This window comes from Sciurus carolinensis, chromosome 17, assembly GCF_902686445.1.
Source record: "Sciurus carolinensis chromosome 17, mSciCar1.2, whole genome shotgun sequence".
In the NCBI taxonomy this organism is placed as follows: domain Eukaryota; kingdom Metazoa; phylum Chordata; class Mammalia; order Rodentia; family Sciuridae; genus Sciurus; species Sciurus carolinensis.
Window position 1 is genome coordinate 15,635,663 of NC_062229.1, and position 21,974 is coordinate 15,657,636.

At 45.3% G+C, this 21,974-nt stretch overlaps 1 protein-coding gene across 1 annotated transcript; it reads right to left on the minus strand.

The window, feature by feature from the left end:
• Positions 1-262: 262 nt before the first annotated feature.
• Positions 263-10,471, minus strand: Asf1b (anti-silencing function 1B histone chaperone). Its single transcript, XM_047531784.1, has 4 exons — positions 10,246-10,471; positions 4,403-4,518; positions 1,787-1,963; positions 263-1,418 (listed from the first exon to the last, which is right to left on the minus strand). The coding sequence occupies exons 1-4, from the start codon at positions 10,352-10,354 to the stop codon at positions 1,212-1,214; spliced, it is 609 nt and encodes a 202-aa protein (XP_047387740.1). The 5' UTR covers positions 10,355-10,471; the 3' UTR covers positions 263-1,211.
• Between the last annotated feature and the right edge of the window lie 11,503 nt (positions 10,472-21,974).

A 21,974-nucleotide genomic window follows, 5' to 3' on the forward strand; every position in this document is an offset into this window, starting at 1 on the left:
TTCTTTTTGCCAGTCAAGGTCTAAGTCTGAAAAATCACTGGGTTTGACCTATCGACAGAACAGCTGGTTTGCTTAAGTTTTAACAAAGAAAAACCCCTCCTCGACCCTCAGTCTGGAATATAACTCCAAGACTGGTGTAGGACACTGAGCAAAGGGAGAAGGGCCAGCCACACCATTGGACAGAACATGAGTCCACATCACAGCACAGCTGAGGGGAATGCAGCTGCCTTAGCCCACCTGAGACAAAAGCAGAAAGAGGCAGTCTAGATGAAGTGCCTTTTATTTTTAGAGCAACTGAACACTTTTAATATAAAAACCCTTTAATATACAAACTGTAATCACAACAGCATCCACATAGCAGCGAGGGATAGAGGCACAGGGCAGGGAGGGAAGGTTTTCAGGGTGCTGAATATTTCCCTTGCCCGAAATCACTCTATGGCCTATAAAAGCATGTGTCTCAGAGAGAAGACCAAGGCAGCCGGAGCAAAGGTCCTGATGGCAACCCCGAGCCAGACAGAGCAAGCCCTAATATGCCATCTCCTCCCAGGGCAGCCTCCAAGGCAAGCCAGACTAGTTAGGAAATGACAGGAAGGTGGCTGTGAGTGAGAGACACCCATTGTTCCTCAGCATCTTGCTGATATACCTTTGGGAACAGAGTTTTCTAGGGGCTGCTGGGTAAAAATTTTTTCTGGGAGGACAGAAATTGTTATTTGAGCCCCTAACCAGGATTCCTTGCCTGTGACACCAGGAAGCTGATGTGCTCAGGTGTTTGAGAAGGGAAAGGAATGACAGATCCCTTAGCCCAACAGGGCCACAGCCTTGCCAGGCATTGACCAAGAAAGCCTCAAGGCAGGAAGAGCTTTGGGTCAACAGCACTCATGGGAGCTCAGTGGCACAATGGCCTGCAGGTGGAATTTATAGTGTGTGTGGAAAAGAAAAAACACTGAGTCAGTAAGAATGAACAATGAAGTACCTGCTTCTTATAGGCCTGTGCAGTAGAGGTGAGATGATCCTTCTGGGCAGAGACTGGAAGAGACCTGATGCCCATTCTTTCTTTGGAGCCAAGTTTGACAGGCCTGGATGCAGTGGATGGCTCCAAAGTCCTTGAGATGACCCCACACGACTCTCTGGGAGGCCTAGTGGCCCCCCCAGGTATGCCAGGAAATTGGCTGTGGTCCTGGCTAAGTGCAGCCAGGCCTGGCTTCCCACAGTTAGATGCAGTCCATGGAGTTCTCAGGGAGGAGGCCAGGGATGCAGCCAGGGAGGCCAAGGCCCTTGACGGGAGTGCAGTTGAGTGGAAGGCCACAGCTCAGAACAGGGTCCTGGTTCTCTATGGCCTCCAGCCTGTCTGCATTGTTGTCCCAGTTGATGTGGAAACGGGTCACTCGGGGGTTTGAGGCCAAGATGTTCCGCTGGAGCTGAGCAGGAAGAGGAATGTCAATCCTTGTCATCATACCCCCACATTACTCCCAGGACACCCTCTAAACTTCTGCCTTGAGCCCAAAAAAGCAGAGTTTGCTTCTTTCATTTCTACTACCAAACCTGTGTCAAACTCCAGGGACCACCTGCACATCATAGCTTAGGTGTGGGACCCATCTGGTCCTGATTCTATAAGGCATGCCTCTGAGTCACGAAGACCTTTCTTTCTCCCCCTACCCAGCACTGCAGAACAAAGCACAAGTTAAAAACCTAAGTGAACTTTGGCTCTTGATTCTAATGGCTCACTCCCCTCCAGTGCACAGGAACTGGCCTGCCTGAAGCAGGAAGTGTGGAGAACAGGCCCCACCTGAGAGAAGTCTGGCTTCAGGGGTGGGTTCTCCCGCAGCTCTGGGTTGAGGTACTCATTGTTGACGTAGTAGCCCACACGGATGAATTCCTGTCCATGGTAGGTGCAGGTGATGAGGACAACAGTCACACCCACGGCGTCAGTCTCAGGGATGAGGGAGGGGTTGGGGGCATCAGCCTGAGGGAGATATTCTGGGTCTTAGCACTACCATAGTCATTAACAAGAAAATTCCCAAGCGACCTGTATTTATTTTATTTGTGGTGGTAGGGACTAAACCCAGGGCCTCATGCAGGCTAGGGACTCTGCCACTAAGTTATATCCCCAACCCTCAAGTGACCTGCATTTTCTGAGCAGAAAGTATGCTCTCTGCCCTTAGGGGCTTTTCAGTTGAATGGGACAGAATTGATCATACGAAAGACTATAAATTGATGACTACTGGATGGGGATGTAGCCCAGTGGCAGAGTACTTGCTTCGCCTGCATAAGGACTTGGTTTCCATCCCCAACAAAAATAAACCAATTTAAGTAACAGTGACTGTAATAAGAAGAGAAAGGGGTGCCCAGGAGGACACCTGGGCAAGGGGAGAGTAGCATAAGAAGAGGTCAGGTAGATACCAGGCCACCCAGGGCCTGCTGGGCCAATTAGGAGCTTGGGAAAGAGCAATGTGCAGCAGGAGGTAAGTGCCACACCACTCTTGGGTTTGAAAAGAAGACTGGTAGTGTGGGATGGTGTGATCAGTAGAGGGCTGTACTGGAGGCAGGGAGCCAGGCTGGAGGCATCCTGGAGAGAGAGCGGCTTAGACCCAGCTATGGAAAACAGAAGCAGACAGATTTGGGGTATGTGGCTGTGGACAGGATAACTGGTGGGAAATAAAACCAATGCAAAGGAAAACGCAGGGCCCCTTATTCAAAAGCTATTCAAGTTTCAGGTGGGACAGCAGAACATTACAAGCATGGGGCCCTGTGCAACTGCCCAGGCTATATGCCCATGGCCCTGGTTTTGGAGTAGAGTAGATGGGGCTTGTTGACTGATTTGGTGGCACTGTATGAGGGGGTTAGAGCGGATGTGGCAGTTTGGATTAGGAAGTTACAGCAGAGAGGGAGGTAAGTGAATGGATTCTCAAACTTTAGTGTTCCTAAGAATCATATGGAGAGCTTCGAGTCTGCTTTGCTGAAAAGTCAGGTGATGCCAGATTAGAGAGCCATTTGAGAGTTACCTTTCATCCTCATTATTCAGACTCTGTATTTGCAAATTTGCCGACTTGCTAAGTTATTTGTAATCCTAAAACCAACATTTGTGATGCTTTCATGGTCATTTGCAGACAGGAACAGAGCAGGGAAAAACTGGAGTCACCCAATGTTCATGTTCCAACATGAGGCCAAGTAAGGTAACACTGTGCTTTCTTTTTTCAGTTCTCTTACTGAGAAGGCAGGCCCTGATTTTGCAGTACTGGGGACTGAACTTCATGCATGCTAGGCAGGCACTCTACCACTGAGCTATACCCCCAGCCCTATGGAAGCCCTTTTTTTGATGCCATATTTTCTGCATTGTGTGTGTGTGTGTGTGTGTGTGTGTGTGTTGTTTTTGGTACCAGGGTTTGACCTCAGGGACACTTAACCACTGAGCCACATCTCCAGCCCTTTTTTGTATTTACTTATACACAGAGTCCCATAGAGTTGCTTAGTGCCTCACTAAATTGCTGAGGCTGGCTTTGAACTCGTGATCCTCCTGCCTCAGCTTCCTGATCTGCTGGGATTACAGGCACGTGTCACCACACCTGGCTTTTTTGTGCTTTTTGTTGGTGAGTTTGCTGTTTTAAAATGACCCCCAAGGTCAGCATGGTGGCTCATGCCTGTAATCCAGCTACTTGGGAGGCTGAGGCAGGAGGATCACAAGTTTGAGGTCAGCCTGGGTAACTCAACAAGATCCTGTCTCAAAATTTTTATAAAGAGCTGGGGATGCAGATCAATGGTAGAGCACTTGCCTAGCATGCATAGGACTATGGGTTTAATTTCCAGTACCAGAGGGAGAAAAAAAAAAAAAAAAGACCCTGAAATATAGTGCTGAAGTGCCCCCTAGGGTGTAAAAAGGTCTTTTGAAGATAATTTATATTAGATAAACTTCACTTAGGCCTGAGTTATAGTAATGTTTGAGTTCCATATGAATGAATCAACCATATATATTAAATAAGGTATGATAAAACAAAAACACATGAAACAAGGTTACACATTGACAGGTTGATGAAAACGTGATTTGAACCTAAGTCTGTGTTTCCCCTTAGGGGTACTAGTTTGGAATTCACTAATTCCTGGTGACGTTATACTTGACTCCTGTGAATAATGAGAAATGACTATAAATTAGTGGCTCGTGGAAACAGGTGAGACACAGAGGTGGGTAGGAAGGAGATGTCTGCAGGACATCTGAGATGTCAGACAGATCCTAAGCGCTGAGCGAGGATTTGAATGTGAACTTCTGACTGCTGCTTTACACTGTGCTTTCAGGTAAAAGACATTTCAGAGTGCCTGCCTAATGTGTGTAGGACCTTGGGTCCCATCCCAGGGCACCCCCCACCCCCATGTCTTGAGAAGTCAAGGGCTAGGCTGTCACCTTTCTTACCTGAAAGACAAACATGTGTCTTCCTGCTGGGACAGGGCCAACCAGTACTGAGTCTAAGATCTGATCGAACTCCTCGCTCTCAGCAGAGCCAACATAAATGATCTTCCACTCCAGGTCTGCAAGGACATGGTAGGGACGAGGGTTAAGGAATTGAAATAGCTCAACAAAAAGAGAGCAGGAAAAGGGTCTTCTTGTGTTAGTTTTGCAAAGATTCTTACATATTCAAAGATTCCGTGAACTGGTGTACACTGGGTAGTAAGTACAGGCACTACCATACTGAATGCTGGGACAGGCATGAAGCTCTACTTCCAGTGGGGACATTTCTCCTGTGGGCCTAGCTTTGCCAGATGACCTTGACTTTGGACCTTAGGGGGAACTTGGGTCTCTTAGAGCCTGAGAGTGAACGGTATGGCAGAGGCTGAATTAAGAGTCACATGACACAGTGGGAGGGGAGGAGGGAACAGCAGGGAGTTGGGCCATTTCAGGGCTCCGCCCACTGGGTGCTGAGATAGGAAGCAGCATCCTCTTTCACTCACAGGGACCGGTGCCACTGAACAGAGTGGATCCCTCGACAACTGGGGCAGGGCAGCAGATTCCAATCTGGTAGGACAGCCAGGAGGCAGGAGGGGCAAGGCAAAGCTGCTGGGGGAGCCAGCCCATCCACAGGTCTTCCAGACTGGGCATCAAGTCATGCATACTATGGATATTTGGGTGACAGGGGCTCAGTCAGTGAATGTGGTATTACAGGATTAATCTCCAAACCCTAACTCTCTGCATCCCATCCTGTAGGGGGGCATGATTCCTGAGTATGATCAGAAGGGTTTAAAGAAAAAAAAACTAAGGAGACCCTGCCTGTCAATCAAGTCCCGGTGATCACTGCCTCTTGCAGGAGGTCCAAGTGTATCAGGGGCAAGGTTATGCTAGTACAGGGAAGCTTGGCAGGAGACGTAAAACTTATTTTAGGTTCTTTGAAATTACACAACCCACAGCTCCAGTAGCTGGGGGAAGTTTCACAAGCTGTGATTTTCACAGGAAGCAAACTCTTGGAAGCTGCCCTGTCCCTTGGTCCAGCATCACACAAGCATCCAACTTTGGAAGCACATCGACGCTGAGACGTGACTACAAAGGTTTGTCACTTGAGCCCAGCTCCTTCCTCGATACACCCACTTCCTGTTCCTTTGCAGCTTCACCCAGTCCCTTCTACTCAGGAACCCTAGGTCTGTGTAATATGGGTGACCATTTGGCTTCCTGGGGTTCAGTCAGACACCAGTCTTATTATTTGCAGGGAGGAAGTTAAGCTTATGGATTTATATTTATTTACTTTCTGCAGTGCTAAGGATTGAACCTAGAACCTTGCACATGCCAGGCAAGTGCTCCTGAACTCCATCCCCAGACCTATGAGTTTATTTTTTTTTGAGAAGTGTGATATGAATGGAATAAAACTTAATGGAAGGACAGAAAAATAAGCTAGCCTTGCTCTTTCTCTAACACTGCTCTGTTATTCTGGTATATTTCTTTCAGGCCTTTCTCCCATAACTAATGACGTTACATATATGTATGCATTTATTTAATGTACTGGGGCAGGGATTAGGCAAAGAGGAGCCTGAAATCAGAGAAGCCTCCAGTGTACTGAAGGCACCTGATATTGTCTAGTCCAAATCAATACTTGTTGGCAAAACCTAAACAAAGAATGGGTGGATGCTGGTCTGAAGAATGTACTGCATGCCAGAGGCAAATGGGCTGCAAAGGTTCTCTTGACATGAGCCAGAGAAACAGAAGGATGAACTGAAGGCCACAGAGAAATACTGACTTCAAAGTGAGAGGAGCTGATAAAACCACCTATGGAACACAGGAGACGACTGAAATGAGAGCCTACGAACTGGAGCTGTCTTTCATTTGCTGATGTGTTTTAAGCAGGTGTGTACTTAACTGACTTCATTTCAAATACATCCAGCCCTTGCCATCCACGGGTCTGTATCTGTGGATTCAACTGACTACAAATGGAAAGTATTAAGAGAAAAAAGTAGGGTCTGAGAGTGGCTCAGTGGTAGAGTGCTTGCCTGGCATTCACAAGGCCCTGGGTTCCATCCCCAGCAAACACACACACACACACACACGTGCACACACCAAAACATTTGTATTGAACATGTACAGGCTGTTCTTTCTTGTTATTATTCCCTGAACAATACAGTGTAACAGTTATTTCCACAGCATGTACATAGTATTAGGAATTATAAATCCTTTAGAGATTATTTAAATTATATGGAGGATGTGCTATGCAAATATTACACTATTTTACATAAGGGACTTGAGCATCTGCGGATTTGGGTAACTGAGTGGGTCCTAGAACCAATCCTGATGGAAGATTGTATACCCTCTCTTCAGAATTGGATATGGGATATGAGTCACTCACACAACAGAAACTCACATTTATCAAAATGTAGGACACAACTACGTACGTGTATCATGTGCACCTACGCCTCAGAACAATGTTGATGGGTAACTTCACTGCACTACCTCTTGTCTCAAAAGCTGACCACTGCGCGAGATATACCTCCTCTATGTATGAAAACAAAACCAATGTCAACAATGTAACCAATAATATGGGGAAAATGACTGGCTAAACTAGTTGGAAAGTCTCTTTCTTTTGTAGCAACCTAGGGCCTCATGACGCACATGATAGGCAAGTACTCTACTGCTGGGCCTCACGTCCCACTTGATAGGCAAGTACTCTACTCTACTGCTAAGCTATATCCCCCATCCTTTTTGTTTTGAAACAGGGCTCATTAAGTTGCCCAGGCTGGCCTCAACTTTGTGATTCTCCTGCCTCAGTCTCCTGAGTAGCTGGGATTACAGGTATGTCACTGTACCTAGCTTTCTTTCTTTTTAAAACATTCATCATTTTGTCTTTGTTCCTAATCACAGATGAAACTCTGTCTCACCACAGAGTATAAGCTCTGGGTCAGAACATCTGGCTTCTATGACTTATTCAGCTGGTGCCTATTGAATTTCTCAACTAAAAGGGGGACAAAGCACACCTAATGTATTAAACACAGATCTATGCCTTGAAACTATCCATTTCCAGATGTTGAGAGGAGAGCATAAGGGGCTTAGCGCTCTTGGGAAATGAAGGTCACCTGACTAGGGGCTGGAGGACTTCCTGTAGTACTGGGGATTGAACCCAGGGGTATACTACCACAGAGTCATATCCCCAGTCATTTTTTAACTTTTTGAAACAGGGCTTTTATGTTAAGCTGCAAAGTTTGGCCTACGACTTATGATGCTACTGCTTCAGTCTTGAGTCACTGGGATTATATGTGTGCCACCTTCCCCAACTGGGGCTGGAGGTTCTGTAAGAGTTCAATTAACAGCACTGAGAGGAAGGAAAGAAACGGGTTCTCTATACTTCATGGAAAGAAGGCTATGAGGAGGAAAAAAGCAAGTTGCCAAGTCAGTCGTGGAGAGCTGGAACTAGAGTCTGGAGTCCCTACTGGAAGTTGTTAGGGAAAGTTTTCTTATCCAAGCTTATTTAGTAACAACACCATTTTATTATGTATTTTGAGAGTGTTCATTTGGCAAGAAATTTTATCGTCATTTTTACTTATGCCTCACCTCTAAAATAGGCAAGGTTGGGTTGGTGATACAGTTCAGTGACAGAGCATGTGCTTAAATATGCATGTGGTTCCTGGTTCCGATTCCCTAACACCAAAACAAAAACAAAAACAAACCCAAACAAACAAAATGAAATTGGGCATGGTGGTACACACCTGTAATCCCAGTGACTCAGGGGGCTGAGGCAGGAGGATCAAAAGCTCCAGATCAGCCTTGGCAACTTAGCAAGACCCTGTCTCAAAATAAAAATAAAAAGAGCTGGGGACATAACTCAGTGTCTAGTAGAGTATTCCCAGTACCCGCCTCCTGAAAAAGGAATGGTTTCTTTCTCTTCCAGGATTAAAACAAAGAGAAAGAATCTGGACTCAGAACTCAGAGACAAGCTCTAGTGTCAACACATCTACAAACTGACTGGGAGACTTGAAGAAGTCATTCTGTTTCTATTAAAAAATGACCAGCAGGTTGACTGTAGCCTTTCTGCTCTGAGTCTATAAATAAGGAATAAAAGTACTGGGTAATGACCATGCAACCAATTTTAAAAGCAAGAAGCACAAACAGGCTGATTGAAACCTGATCTCCTGCCATCTGGGAACTGTGAATCCCTTAACCTATTAGCTCCTTACATCTCCTCCTGGCTTTTTAAATTAAATCTTATTCCGCAGTGTCATTCTACACTTTATTTATTTATTTACACCCTGCCTTGTTCCAGAAAGGATTTAACTTGGCTTATTCTATAGTTAGTCACAAGTAGACTCCTTAATTTAAAAAGGAGCAAGAGAAACCAGGGAGAAGCTTACCAAGTGGCCCACCCAAAAGCATACACATTTTACTATACCAGCTCCAAGTTAATTCAAGTGCCCAGTTTTTCTGGCAAACCACCCACCTGCCACTGAGAGGTGCTAGTTAGCACAGTCCAACCTCACAGATTTCCACCTCCTCACCTGCTACCTCTTCTTTAGTCAACAGTAGTGAAATGATCTAATGGAGTACTTCCTCCTGAAAGCAGGACTTGCCTTATAGTGGTGCCAAGGCTCCCTAGGTGACCTTAGATTTTGGGTGTGCATAGACCTCTATTTGAAAGATCTTTTGCTCTTTGTGACTCCTGTCTTCTCATCTGTGAGATGAGAACCATGTCCACCTTTATGTTGCATAGATGAATAAGTCCCTCTGTGAAAGCACCTTGGGAAAGATGCACAAAAGGGTGTGACCTGCCAGCTGACTATTTGAAGCTGGATCACATTGGCTTGGTTCAGTCCACCCACTGCCCAGAATAGGTCAGATCATCAAAAACTATTAAGAATGGCTTGCAGTAAGTCAGCTGGAATCTGGAGGGAAACCTCTGGGAACTGGCTAATGCCTGCCTGTCTGGCTATGCCACCCTTCAGATCTGAGTGTGTTCATCTAAGCCCATAGGTAGAGAGGAGCCTGGAAAGAACCCAAGCCGGGAAGATCAAGTTACATTAAAAAACTGGAGTTAGAGATCCCACCATCCCTCCCCAGGGAAAGCTTGTGTATGGGGATGGGAGGAGACTAAAGAGGAAAGCCAGGTTCTGGGGCATATGCACTGGGGTAGACAACAAGTAGCAGTTATCTGGGGAAAGAGCTGGAATTGTTAAAATATTAGTAGGTTGGAGAAGGAATTTCTGGGAGACAAATGCGGAGATGGGGTCTTGCCATGGGAGAGAGGGGTCCTAACAGGAAAAAAGGGTGACAGGAGGGGAGGGTCTCCCTCGGGGAAAAAGTGAGGAAGTTGGGTGAGAAGGGGGCTAGGGGTTAGAGTCTCCATTGGGAAAAAGGGAGGTGAGCGGCTCATCACAGGGGAGAGAGGATGGGAGGGAAGGTCTCCAATGGGAGAACCGGGCGGGTGGCTGAAAGGGGGATCTGCATAGGGAATATGGGGTGGCTGAGTGTCTCCTGATTAAAGAATGAAGACAGAGGTCTCTACAGAGAAAACGGGTTGGTGCCTAGGAAGAGCGCCACTGGAGTGGGGTGGGAGATGAGGTCTCCACGGGAGGGGTAATGGTGTAGGGGGAGACTCCATGGGGAGGTCAGGGTGGGCAATGGGGGAAAAGGTGGTCACCAGGAGGTCAGAATTCGTGGGGATGGGGGTGTGTGGTCTCCCAGGAGAGGTTAGGTGGGGGTTCATGGGGAGATCGGGTTGACCATTAGGGCGGTTCTCCACGGGAGGTCGGGGTCGGGGAGTGGGGGGTCTCCGCAAGGCCCAGCCTCACCGTCCGCCAGGGCCTCATTGCACTCGAAGCTGATCTCGAACCGGAAGGGGCTGTGGAAAGGGCTCGGGTTCTCCAGCACCGCCACGTTCAGCACCGACACCTTGGCCATCACCTCGCCCGGCCGCGGCTGCGGCTGCAGCGGAGCCCACTTCTGTGTCCGGTTTGGGCGGAGGGCGGGGGGGCGGGAGACACTAAGTAGACAGAGTTACCAGGAGTCGCTCCCGCCGCCCCTCTCCGCCGACTGAAGAGCTCCCCTCGTCCGCGCGCCGCCTTCAAATACCTGGCCCCACCCTCCGGCCAATCATCGTCAACGCTCTCCGGCGGCGCGAGCCCACCGTCAGCCAATACCGGAGCGCGAGACGGCGCGCGCCCAGACTCTCCGCACCAATCAGAGCAGCTCCCTCTTCGTGCAGTGCAAGGGAGGCGGGACCACCTCCAGACTTCTAAGAGTCTCCGCCGGGAACCAATCCCTAGAGTCTCCGATTCGGCTGTCAAGGGCGGGGGTGGGTGGAGTCAGAGAGCGGAACTTCTCTTGGCCAATCCCGAGGGTTCCCGCACCAAGGCGAGTGGCTCGTCCCTCGCCCCGCCCCTCCGGAAGACGCCGTCTGCGGAGGGCAGAGCCTCCAACCGCCTAGCGGTGGCGCGCGGCTCTCGCTAAAGAAGGCGGGAAGGGCGGTTCTCGCGCTCGCAGTGATTGGCAAAGAAGAGTAGGGAGCGAGCAGAAAGGAGGTTTTTGAGAGCTGATTGGCTCGATCGTCTTGGGGGGTGGGAACAGAGGAAAACTTGCTTAGGGATTTGCCGGAGGGGAGCAGAAATTGAGCGCCGGGGCCGTGGAACGCGGTGTGTAGAGCGGGGAATATTGGCCACCTCGGCCCTTGTCGGCAGGTGAGCGTTGCCGGGGTCTGCGCTGAGGGGCTCCTGCCTGTGAGACCCCGCTACCGGGGAGTCGGTTGTGAACGTTGTGAACGTTTGACGCTCCCCTGAGGGGAGACGGAGCGGCGGTAACGCAGCGCGCTTGGGCGCCGGGCGCCGGGAGGCGGGCCGGGTTCGAATCCCCCTCGAGGGCCATTGGGAGGTTTCCCGTGGACAGGACTGAAAATCGGATGGATTCGAGTTCGGGGATGTCAGAGTTCGAGACTAGGCTCTGCCGGTCGGCCTGAGGCGGCGCGCCCTTGCCGGTTGAAGGGGCGGCAGTGAAACTTCGCCGCGTGGTTCATGACTCCATAATGCGACCGGAAACCTGCTGCCCCGCGCCTCCGGGCGAGCCCCCTTCGCCCCTGCCAGCCCCGCAGGTGACCGGGCAACGTCGCGCTGGCCACGTGCCTAGTAGTCCATGTTTTAGTGACCACGCGTTTTAAAAAATGTTGTGTATCTTATATATCTGTGTATCTATGCATATGTATTTTATATGGACATGTAGTTTAGTTGTTGATGGACCTTTGTTTATATGCGGTGCTGGGAATCGAACCCAGGGCCTCACACAGCCAAGGCAAGCGCTCTACCACTGAGTTTTTTAGTAATAGGTGGATACGATATCTTTTTATTTACATGCGGTGCCGAGGATCGAACCCAGGCCCTCACACGTGCTAGGCAAGCACTCTTCCTCTGAGTTACAGCCCCAGCCCAGGAATCACATATTTTTAAAAGAAAAGATCAGAAATTAGCACTTTTTAAAAATCCAGTGTAATCACAGTGTTATTTCGGTAGTTATTTCAGTGATCAGTATTAAAAAACACTAATGAGGATGTCCTGCATCCTTTTATTCAGGAGGAAGTCTTGGAGATCCCCGTCTCTCTCTCTCTCTGGTCCCGGGGATTCAACCAGGGGAGCTTTACCACTGAGCTCCATCGTCAGCTCTATTTATTTATTTATATATATATAAGTAAATATATATATTGCAGACAGGGTTTCCCTACCTCGCTTAGGTCCTCTCTAAGTTGCTGAGGCTGGCCTCCAACTTGTAATCCTCCTGCCTTAGCCTCTCAAGTCGCTGGGATTACAGGCAAGTGTCACCACCCCCGGTTCCATGTGTCTTGCAGCAAAACTGTAATCAGACATGTGTATCTCCATTTTCATTGGAAGTAGTGACTTTTTAGGTTTCATAAAATTTACAGTTGAAAATGTAGATTCGTGTGTGTGCCTCAGCTGTTCCCAAAATACTTAGAAAGTTTTCAGTGAGCTTAAATTTAATATGGGTTTTTATAATTTAAATTTCAATTAGTTAGAATTAAGTGTAATTGAAAGTTTCACTTTACGGTTTCACTAGCCCCAGTTGGGTGCTCATGAGCCCCTTTGAGGAGTGGACAGTGCAGATCTGGAACAGATTCAATCAGGTCACTCCCAGGATGAGAACATTTTATTAAGGACCTTAATATGCTTTGTTTCTCATAAACCACCTGGCTCCAACTTCAAATTAGTCAAACTAACCTTTTTGTTAAAAATCTGACAAGCTAGGGCTGGGGAGGTAGCTCAGTGGTACACCACAAAATAAATAAATAGTTAAAAATCTGACAGGTCACTCCCAGTGCAGAGCCTCTACTGAGAACCTCTTCTCTCAGCTCTTGGCCTTTTCATTTAGGCCTCTGTCAGGCCCCAGACCTTGCTCCTCACAGGGTGTAAACCAGAAGAGCACTGATCCCAGACACTAGCATCTCTGGTCTCTCTAGGGTCTTAAGGCCTCATGGTGCTAGGCATTTTTTTTTTTTTTTTAAATCTACATGTCATTTTAAGTTTAAAAAAAAATGTTTTGGACTATTAAAAATACTTTAAAAATTTCTTTTGAAATACTTTGGCTGGAAAAAACCTCATAATTGGCTTGATTTCTTAGTAATCTTGGGCATAAAATTTCATTTCCAAATTATTTACTGATGTAATTTTTGTTGTTTACTAGGTTTAATAGTGAGTGAAACTGCCATGTTGTTTTCTAGATGTTTAATTAAACATTTATTCATTGCAACTTTGTAGTTTTCCGTTTGCATTGTGGAATGTTTTGCTTATCAGCCCTAAGCACTGTCTGTGGTGCTAATGAAGAAAATGCCCCTGTTCATAATGCATTCTTAATACAGTTAGCTAGATGATCTTCAGTTGTAAACCAGATCATGTCATTACCCTGCTTAAAACCTTCAAAGCTTTATCCGACTTAGAATGAAACCTAAGATCTTTACTATGGTTTAGGAGGCCCTGCACAGTGACCTCAGCTAACCTCTTGGGTCTCATCTACCAGCCTCCTTGTCACTGCTCAAAGCCCTGCTGGCTTTATTTCCTGTCTTTCAACACACCAAGCTCATTCCTGCTGCCAGGCTTTGCACTTGCTGTTCCCTGTGCCTGGCCAGTGCTTTCCCCAGATAATTGAAAGTTGCCTCATATCACGCGTGATTCAGCTCAGTGTCCCTCTCAAGCCTTTCCAGACCACCCTGTTTTATTATCTTAGAAGCACATCTCAGAATCTGCGCGTAGGTTGCTTTTGCAGTTGTGCTCATTATCTCATCAGCCCTCGGTAGTCTGGAAGGTGATTGAGAACAGAGATCTTAACCTGGCTCACTTGGACCTCTCAGAGTTGTGTCTCCAGAGTGTAGCACAGGACCTAGCACAAGGAAAGTCTCAGTAGATTTTTTAAAAAAGAATAAATGCATATAAAGGGCTCAGCATTGTTCTTGCAGCATAAAAGGCACCCAAAATCCACGAGTTGCTATAGTACATAGAAGTAAGCGGATAAATCTTTATTAGTCTTCTTAACACTTCAGGTACACAGACACACTCAAAAAAATACAAGAAATGCTATAACAAAGTATCCTTTTACGCATTGCTAGCTTAAGAGGTAGAACATTAGAGATAGAATTATAGGGCTTTGTATATCCTTATATCAAATGCATTCCACTTCTCTTGTCCCCAAATATAACTACAATTCTGACTTCAGTGTTTGTGCATATTTGTATATATTTGTGTGTGTCTTCAAATAATACATGGTACCATTTGTCATTTTCTACAGTTTTATATAAATGATGTCTGCAGAGAAGACTCAACATAGCAGGCCTGAGGTTGCTATCCTTAGAAACTGTGACCCTTGGCTGATATCTAGGAACCTAGATCTCAGGAAGGCTCCTACCATTCTGGAAATGATTGTACAAACCATGTGGCTTATGTTAAACACCCGCTTTCCTTCTGGAGTCTGAAGTTTTGGTACACGATCAGCCCCCAACAAATACCCTGGTCCCCGAGACGCTCTCCAGCTTCCCTGATAGGCAGTGTGTCACGCGGGCTGATACTTCTGCTTTGGGAATTAAGTGCATTGTGTGACTCCACTCAAAGAGCAGTTTGTGCCTGGTTTCCTCTGTACTTCACCCTGTGCACCTGTACTCTTTGTGCATTGTGTCCTTTCACTATTCTAAATCAGCTGTGTGGAGACCACCATGCTTAGCCTGTGAGTCCTAGTGAATCGTTCAACCTCGTGGTAGTCTTGGGGGTGTCCCTGAGGCAGTAGGCATGGGGTTTATTCTGACACCTGGTGCTGGGATGAGGCAAGCAAGGCACCTGGGGCTCAAAATTTAAGGAGGTGCTTATTCTCATGGCCACGCAGTACCTAACCTGTAGTTGGCACAGCCCGGAGACTGAGAGTGCCTCAAATGTTCACCCTTGTCACTTCTCTTACTTTACCCTCCTTCCTACTCCCAGCCCTTCTAGTTGAAACTTGCCTTTTTTTTTTTTTTTATTCAATGTTATGTTTGTGAAATTTATCTATGTTGAAAAATGTATATAGCGCTAATTCTTTTATTTTTATTGTTACATAGCTGTGCTGTCTGATAAAGTAGCCACATGTGAATATTTAGATTCAAATTAGACAATGAAAAGTTAAATCCCTCAGTCACACTAGTTGCTGTTCACATGCAGATATCTGTGGCGAGTGGTTATTTTATTGGACAGCATAGCTAGAGAACATTTCCATGATCCCAGAAAGTTTTGTTATCCCCTTTACCTCTTGGTTAAAATTTAGAATGTTTTCAATTTTCTGTTATAAACTGTGCAGCTGGGCGTTGGCGGGGTACACACCTGTAATTCCAGCATCTCGGAAGACTGAGGCAGGAGGATCACAGGTTCAAAGCCAGCCTCAACAATTTAGCAAGACCCTAAGCAACTTAATGAGACCCTGTCTCAAAATAAAAAATAAAAAGGCTGGGGATGTAATTCAGTGGCTAAGTGCCCCTGGGTTCAATCCCTGGTACCAAAAAATAAAACAAAACACTGTAGGCACTGTACATTGTTGTTTGTATCTCTTCATGTACATGTGCAAGAGTTTCTCTTGGATTTATACCTAGAAATTTAATTGCAGGATAATAGACTATGAGAATACTTACCTTTCTAGATATTGCCAGATTTGCTTTTGTTTTTGTTTTGTTTTGGTACCAGGGATTGAACCCAGAGGTCTTTAACCTCTAAGCCACATCCCCAGCCCTTTTATAATTTTATTAGAGACACAGGGTCTTGCTGAGTGGCTTAGGGCCTCCATAAGTTGTGCAGGCTGACTTTGAACTCATGATCCTACTGCCTCAGCCTGGGATTACAAGTTGTGCCACCACACCCATCTTAGATATTGCAGTTATGATTTTCAAAATAATCTACCAGCTCTTGCTCCCAGCGATAGTGTTCTTATCACTCATGTCCTTATCAACACTTGGTACTGTAAGAGTGTCAAATTTTTGTCTTGATGGGTGTGAATCAGTGGTTTTAGTTGGCATTATTCTTTGTTTACTAGTGAGGCTGCACTGTTTTCATGTATAGTGACCATTTGCCTTTCTTGTATGAATTACTTTTTCATGTCTTTGCCCAATTTTCTTCTAAATTGTCTTCAACTTGCCTTTACCTTCTTATGGTATCTTTTTTTTTTTTTTTAATTGTAAACAAATGGGATACATGTTGTTTCTCTTTCTTATGGTATCTTGATGTTCAGAGTTTTAAGAATTATTGTCATCAGAATTAATCTATTTATAGCCTGTGGATTTTGTGTCTTGCCTCCCCTGAGGTCAGTATGACCTGTGTTTTCTTTTGGAAGTTTTACTTTTCATATTTAGCTTTTAAAAATCCACCTGGAGGGGGCTGGGGGTGTAGCTCAGTGGTAGGAGCGCTTGCCTAGCATGTATGAGGCACTGGATTCAATCCTTAGCACCACATAAAAATAAATAAAATAAAGGTATTATGTCCATCTATACCTAAAAAAATTAAAAACAAAAACCAAATGTCCACCTGAGGTTTATTTTTGTTTATGATGTGAGATAAGGCTGTAACAGTTTTTTCCATATAGTTAACCAGTTGTCCCAGCTCCATTTATTGATAGTTCAGTGATTCTCAACGTGTGACTCCCTGAAAGGAGACAAGAACGTTTGGGGGTCTACTACACATCCTTTGCCTTCTTCATTTGCGCTGCGTTGTTTGTATTTTCAGTACAGAAGTAATGCTGGGCAAAACTGCTGGCACCTTAGAAGAATCAAGGCACTGCCATCGCTGTAGTTGCCATTGTGTTCCTTATTGCCACACACTCAGTATTAAAACAGCTGCACCTAAGAATGTCTTTGGGGCTGGGGTTGTGGCTCAGTGGTAGAGCGCTTGCCTAGCATGTGTGGAGCACCACATGAAATTACATAAACAAAATAAAGGTATTGCGTCCATCTGCAACTAAAAAAAATTTAAAAAAAAAGAATATCCTTGAAGAAGTGAAGACCGTTAATTAATTTTAATTATGGCAAAGTTTATCCCTGTGAGCAGGTCTTTCCGAAATTCTGCCTGGTGAGATGGGAAGGTCTCATAGAGCACTTACATAGTTGTGAGGCAGAACTGGTGGATTTTTTTCATGAAATATCATTTTTATGTGAAATGACTGATAGGCCATGTTCTCAGAAATGAATGAAATGAGCTGGTCACTTCCAGGCCAACACTTTGTTTATTGCCAGTGATAAAATTTGAGCTTTCAAGTAAAACTTATAAATTCAGAAATCTAACTACCATGAGCTTAATAAATACTTTTCTAATGAGATCAGTGGTGATATTAGCTAATATGATTTAAAAATGTATAGTGAAATGTAATAACTTTTTCCCCAGAAAATATATACAATTTTCCCCAGAAAACTAAGATGGACAGTGAGTTTTAATGTAACAGTATGAAAAGTTTTTGATACATTTTCAGAGTCCACATTGCAACTAACTTTAATAAACACCAATTGTTAAGTACAGTAACAAAGCAGAATATCCCCCAGTTATCTGAAAAGGTTGTTAAAACGTTCTGACCTTTACCAGCTATGTGTTATTAAAAAACAAACCAACCAACCCAGAACAGCCTATTGCAACAGATTGATTGCAGAAGCCTAAGTAGGAATTCTGTGGTCTTGCTGTACACAGTAGTTGCATGCCTAGAATCTCTGACTCAGGAGGCTGAGGCAGGAGGATCACAGGTTTGAGGCCAGCTTGGCCAACTTAGTAAGACCTTGTTGCAAAATAAAAATAAAGCGGACTGGGGATGTAGCTCAGTGGCAGTTTCCCTGGGATTAATCCCCAGTGCTGGTGGGGGAATCCAGCTATCTTCTATTAATCCAGACAGTAACTTAACAAAAATTGTTATTTTTCATGAAATAAGGTATTTGTTAATGTTTAATGAATTTATTTAATTTTTTAATTTTTTTGGTATGGGGATTGAACCCAGGGGCACATAGCCACTGTGCCACATCCCCAGACCCTTTTTGTATTTTATTTAGAGACAGGGTCTCACTGAGTTGCTTAGGGCCTCACTAAATTGCTGAGGCTGGTTTTGAACTCATGATCCTGCCTCAGCCTCCCAAGCCACTGTGATAACAGGCCTATGCCACTGTGCCTGGCTATTTACTTTAAATAAATTTTTGCTGTAATCTCTAATATAGTAAATATCAGTAGATATAATTCTCATAAATAATAGCACTTAAGGATCCTTATTGATTTTTTTTTTTTTAAGAGGACAAAGAAGTACAAAGGCCCAAAAATTTGAGACCTTCTGAACTTTTTTTTTTTTTTTTTTTTTTGCAGTGCAGGAGATGGAACCCAGGACTTTGCACATGCTAAGCAAGTGCTCCACCACTGAGCTGCACCCCCATTCCAGAGGCCTTCTGGACTAATCCATCCTTTCCCTGGTGATTCTTAATGCTGCCTGTGTCACAGAGCAAGTTGCCATCTATTCATAAGTATTCCATGGGCTTGTATGTCTTCCTGTGCCGGCACCATATTATGTTACATGTTACCACACCATAACCAATCCTGCACACAGACAACATAATACAAAAATAATATGTTTAATGCAAAAAAAATTTTTAAATAGTGCAGAGTTGAAAGAAAGTAAAAATTACCCACTACAGATAGACTGTTAATATTCTTGTGTGTAGCTTTACTTTCTGCATATATTGTTTATAATTCATATTTGTATACATATCCTCTTCTATACACATACAGTATATATGTATCTATACTTTTGTATATACGTGTTATTAAAGAAAACAAAACAAAAATAGGATCTTTACCTTGTCTTTTGTATCTGTCTTTTTATATTTATTATTATTATGAATATCTTTTCAGGCTACTTAATGTTCTGCATCATCAGTTTTAACGGCTCCACAGTATTCTGTGTGTGTGATTGTACATGATTTATGTAACCATTTTCTATGTTGAAATTTCAGATTGTTCCATTTTCCACTCTTAGAAGCCTGATTTAAAAGTGAATTTCCAGCTAGCTAGGTGCAGTGGCACATACCTATAATCCCAGCAAGTCACCAGGCTGAAGCAGGAAGATCACAAGTTCAAGACCAGCCTCAGTATCTTAGTAAGACCTTGTCTCAAAAAGAAAAAAAAAATACTGGGGATATAGCTCAATGGCAGAGTATTCCTGGGTTCAGTCCCCAGTACCAAAAATAGTGAACCTCTTTGCAGCTGAGTCTTCATGCTCATGTGGGAGTCCTTAGGATCAGGTCTTAGGAGTGGGTGGCCCAGAGTGTGAGCTGGGGCCACTCGAATGGGGGCAGAAGGTAGTGGCAGGCAGCTGGGCAGGAAAGGAGAGAGAAGCTAGTGCGAGGGTTTCAGTCAAGGAGGGTCCTGGTGATGCGAGGAGTGCTGCCGTGGAGGAGGAGGCAGCCAGCAGAGTCCTGGCATCACTCCCAGTTTGCATGACATGCTTGTCGGGCAGGGGTAAGAGGAGTGGACTAAGCCTGTGCTGGTTGTGGAAGTGGAGGACCAGCCTTAGCCCACTTTGCAGCCCATCCACAAGGTCACTGAAAATGGGTTTCCTTGAGGACTGAGAGGTCCCAGTGCTTTCAGTCCTTTGATGATCTCAGAAGGGAAATATACCCTGCAGATCCTTTGTCTTTAAGACCTTCCCCATGGCTTGACTCATTTGTCCACTGTGGACAGCCTAAATGCTAGTTGGCGGGATCATCTGAGTATGCCATCTTTTACGACATTTGGGAGCCAGATTGTCAGCGTCCTTTATCATGTGCCTTGTGGGGTTGGTGGGCAGTCGTGAGTCAGTGGGCAATTGCAGTTGATGCAAACAGCCACAGAAAGAGCCCCTGGGATCAGAAGACCAAGATGGAGGCCTTGGTCCAGCTGTCCCTTATTAGCTGAGTGAACGTGGGGACAGTCTCTAACTTTCCTGGGCTTCAGCTTCTGAAAATTCAAAATGGGGCTGTGTAACATTGCCTTACTGGATCATTGAAAGGATTAAATTGGGCAGTATGTGTAAGCATCTGCAGGGTGTAGGACGTTTTGAACTTCCTACTAACCTCATTTGAGTGTCATTTAAGTATTCCAATTTCAATTTCCTCCTGTGATAAATAGCGATAATAGTATATAACTTCTGAAAATTAAATGATAAAATAGGGGGATAAATCTCTTTATAAATGTATGTTGCTGGGCAGGTTGCCTCAGGTATGTACAGGTGCTACTAACAACCACCTGGGGGTCTGACATTGTCAGGCACAGCAAATTTAGACTGTATCTAGTGAAGAGGAGAGTACAGGTCACAAAGGTGCAACTGACCATACTTATAGAATGTCATTTTATGCAGGATTAGATTTCAAAAACAAAGCAGGAGGTCTAATCATAAACAGTTAAAGTTAACCTCCCTTAATTTAGGGAGTGAGGGTGTAGCTTAGCATTTGCAAGGACCTGGGTATAGGTCCCAGTAATGCTGCCCCCCCCCAAAAAAAAATTAGAAAATCTCTGAACTTGTCCACAGAACACCTCTCAGAAAGTCCAATAGAATCAATTCATCCTCCAGTGTAAGAACAGATTTGCTTTCCTTCAGTTGAGTCAGTTGAAACATTAACTAATGTTTTGGGGCTTTGCTGAATTAAAATCAACACCACAGGGCAAGAGACATGTGGAAACTGAGACTTTTGGAGGGAATAACAGATTCACAACCCCCATCATTCTTATGCCATGCTTATCCTGGGTCTTATACTGTTCAGTCCTTATTCCTTTAACATATTTGCTATTATCTGTGTACCAGACACTTAGGCACTGGGACCAATACTGAAGAAAAAACAAAAAAAAACACACTAAGAACCCCTGTCCTCATGGAACTTAAATTCTGTTGGGGAGGTAGACAATAAATAAATAAGCAAAAAATAGCTTGTTAGATGGAATATTGTGGGAGACAGAACAAGGCAGGGGTTAGAAAGTTCTGGAGTGGACAGTTGCAATTTAAATGGAGTGGACTGGGAAGGTCTGCTGGGAAACTATGATTTTCCCAAGTTCTGAAGAAGGGGAAGGGAATCTTGTGGCTATAGGGGCAGAGAAGGGGGTGTGAGCCCGCAGAGATCAGCTAGTGCCAAGTCCCTGAGGCCAGCAGGAGGGTGCCTGCATGTTTGAGGATGGTGAGTAGCCGGTGAGGCTCTAGTAGAAGGGAGCTGTCAGGAGTCATAGGAATGAGGGTGGATGCTGTAGGGTCTTGTAGGCCATTGTGCTGACCTTGGCCTTTCCTCTGAGAGTCCACAGAATACCAAGATCACTAGTTTCCGTGTTGATAAAAACCCGAAGAATGGACAAGGGGATCTGATCAGGGGACTGTTGTAGTGTTCCTTGTGAGTCAGTGCAGGCTTGAACCAAAGTGGGGAGAACTAATTAATTCTGGCTATTTAGAAATTAGAGCCACCATTGCTGTTACTGTCATATTAGATGTGGGATATGAAACAAGACGAGTTCAGGGAAGCTCCAGGGTTTTCAGCTTGTGGGGGCTGCGGTCAGGAGCTAGGTTGGGCACAGGTTAAGTTTGAGAACTAACAGACACTCAGATGTGGAGCAAGTAGGTGGATATGCATAAATTTGGAGGCTGGAGATTGCCTTTGGGAGTCACCAGGATATAGGTAATATTTAAAACCATGAGACGGGAGGCGGTTTTCCAGGAAGTGAGTGTTAGTAGAGAAAGGTTCAGAGGCTCGAAACCCTGGGCTGGAAAACATTAGGGGGTCAGGAGTTGGGAAGGAACCAGCAGGGGGCTGGGCTGGGAAGAGTGGAGCAGAGAGGCATCTTGGACTCAGGTGTTTAAGGCTGAGGGGCCCAGAGAAGGATCCACTCACCACTTGAGCAGTCATTATTTTCTGAACAGTGGCAGATGTCTCATATCTGGACAATCTGAAACGCACACGATGGAATTCCACTGTTGCCCGGTCTGAGAATTCACCAGCCAAGCAGCTTGCAGGAGTCCAGGACAGGCGCTCGGCATA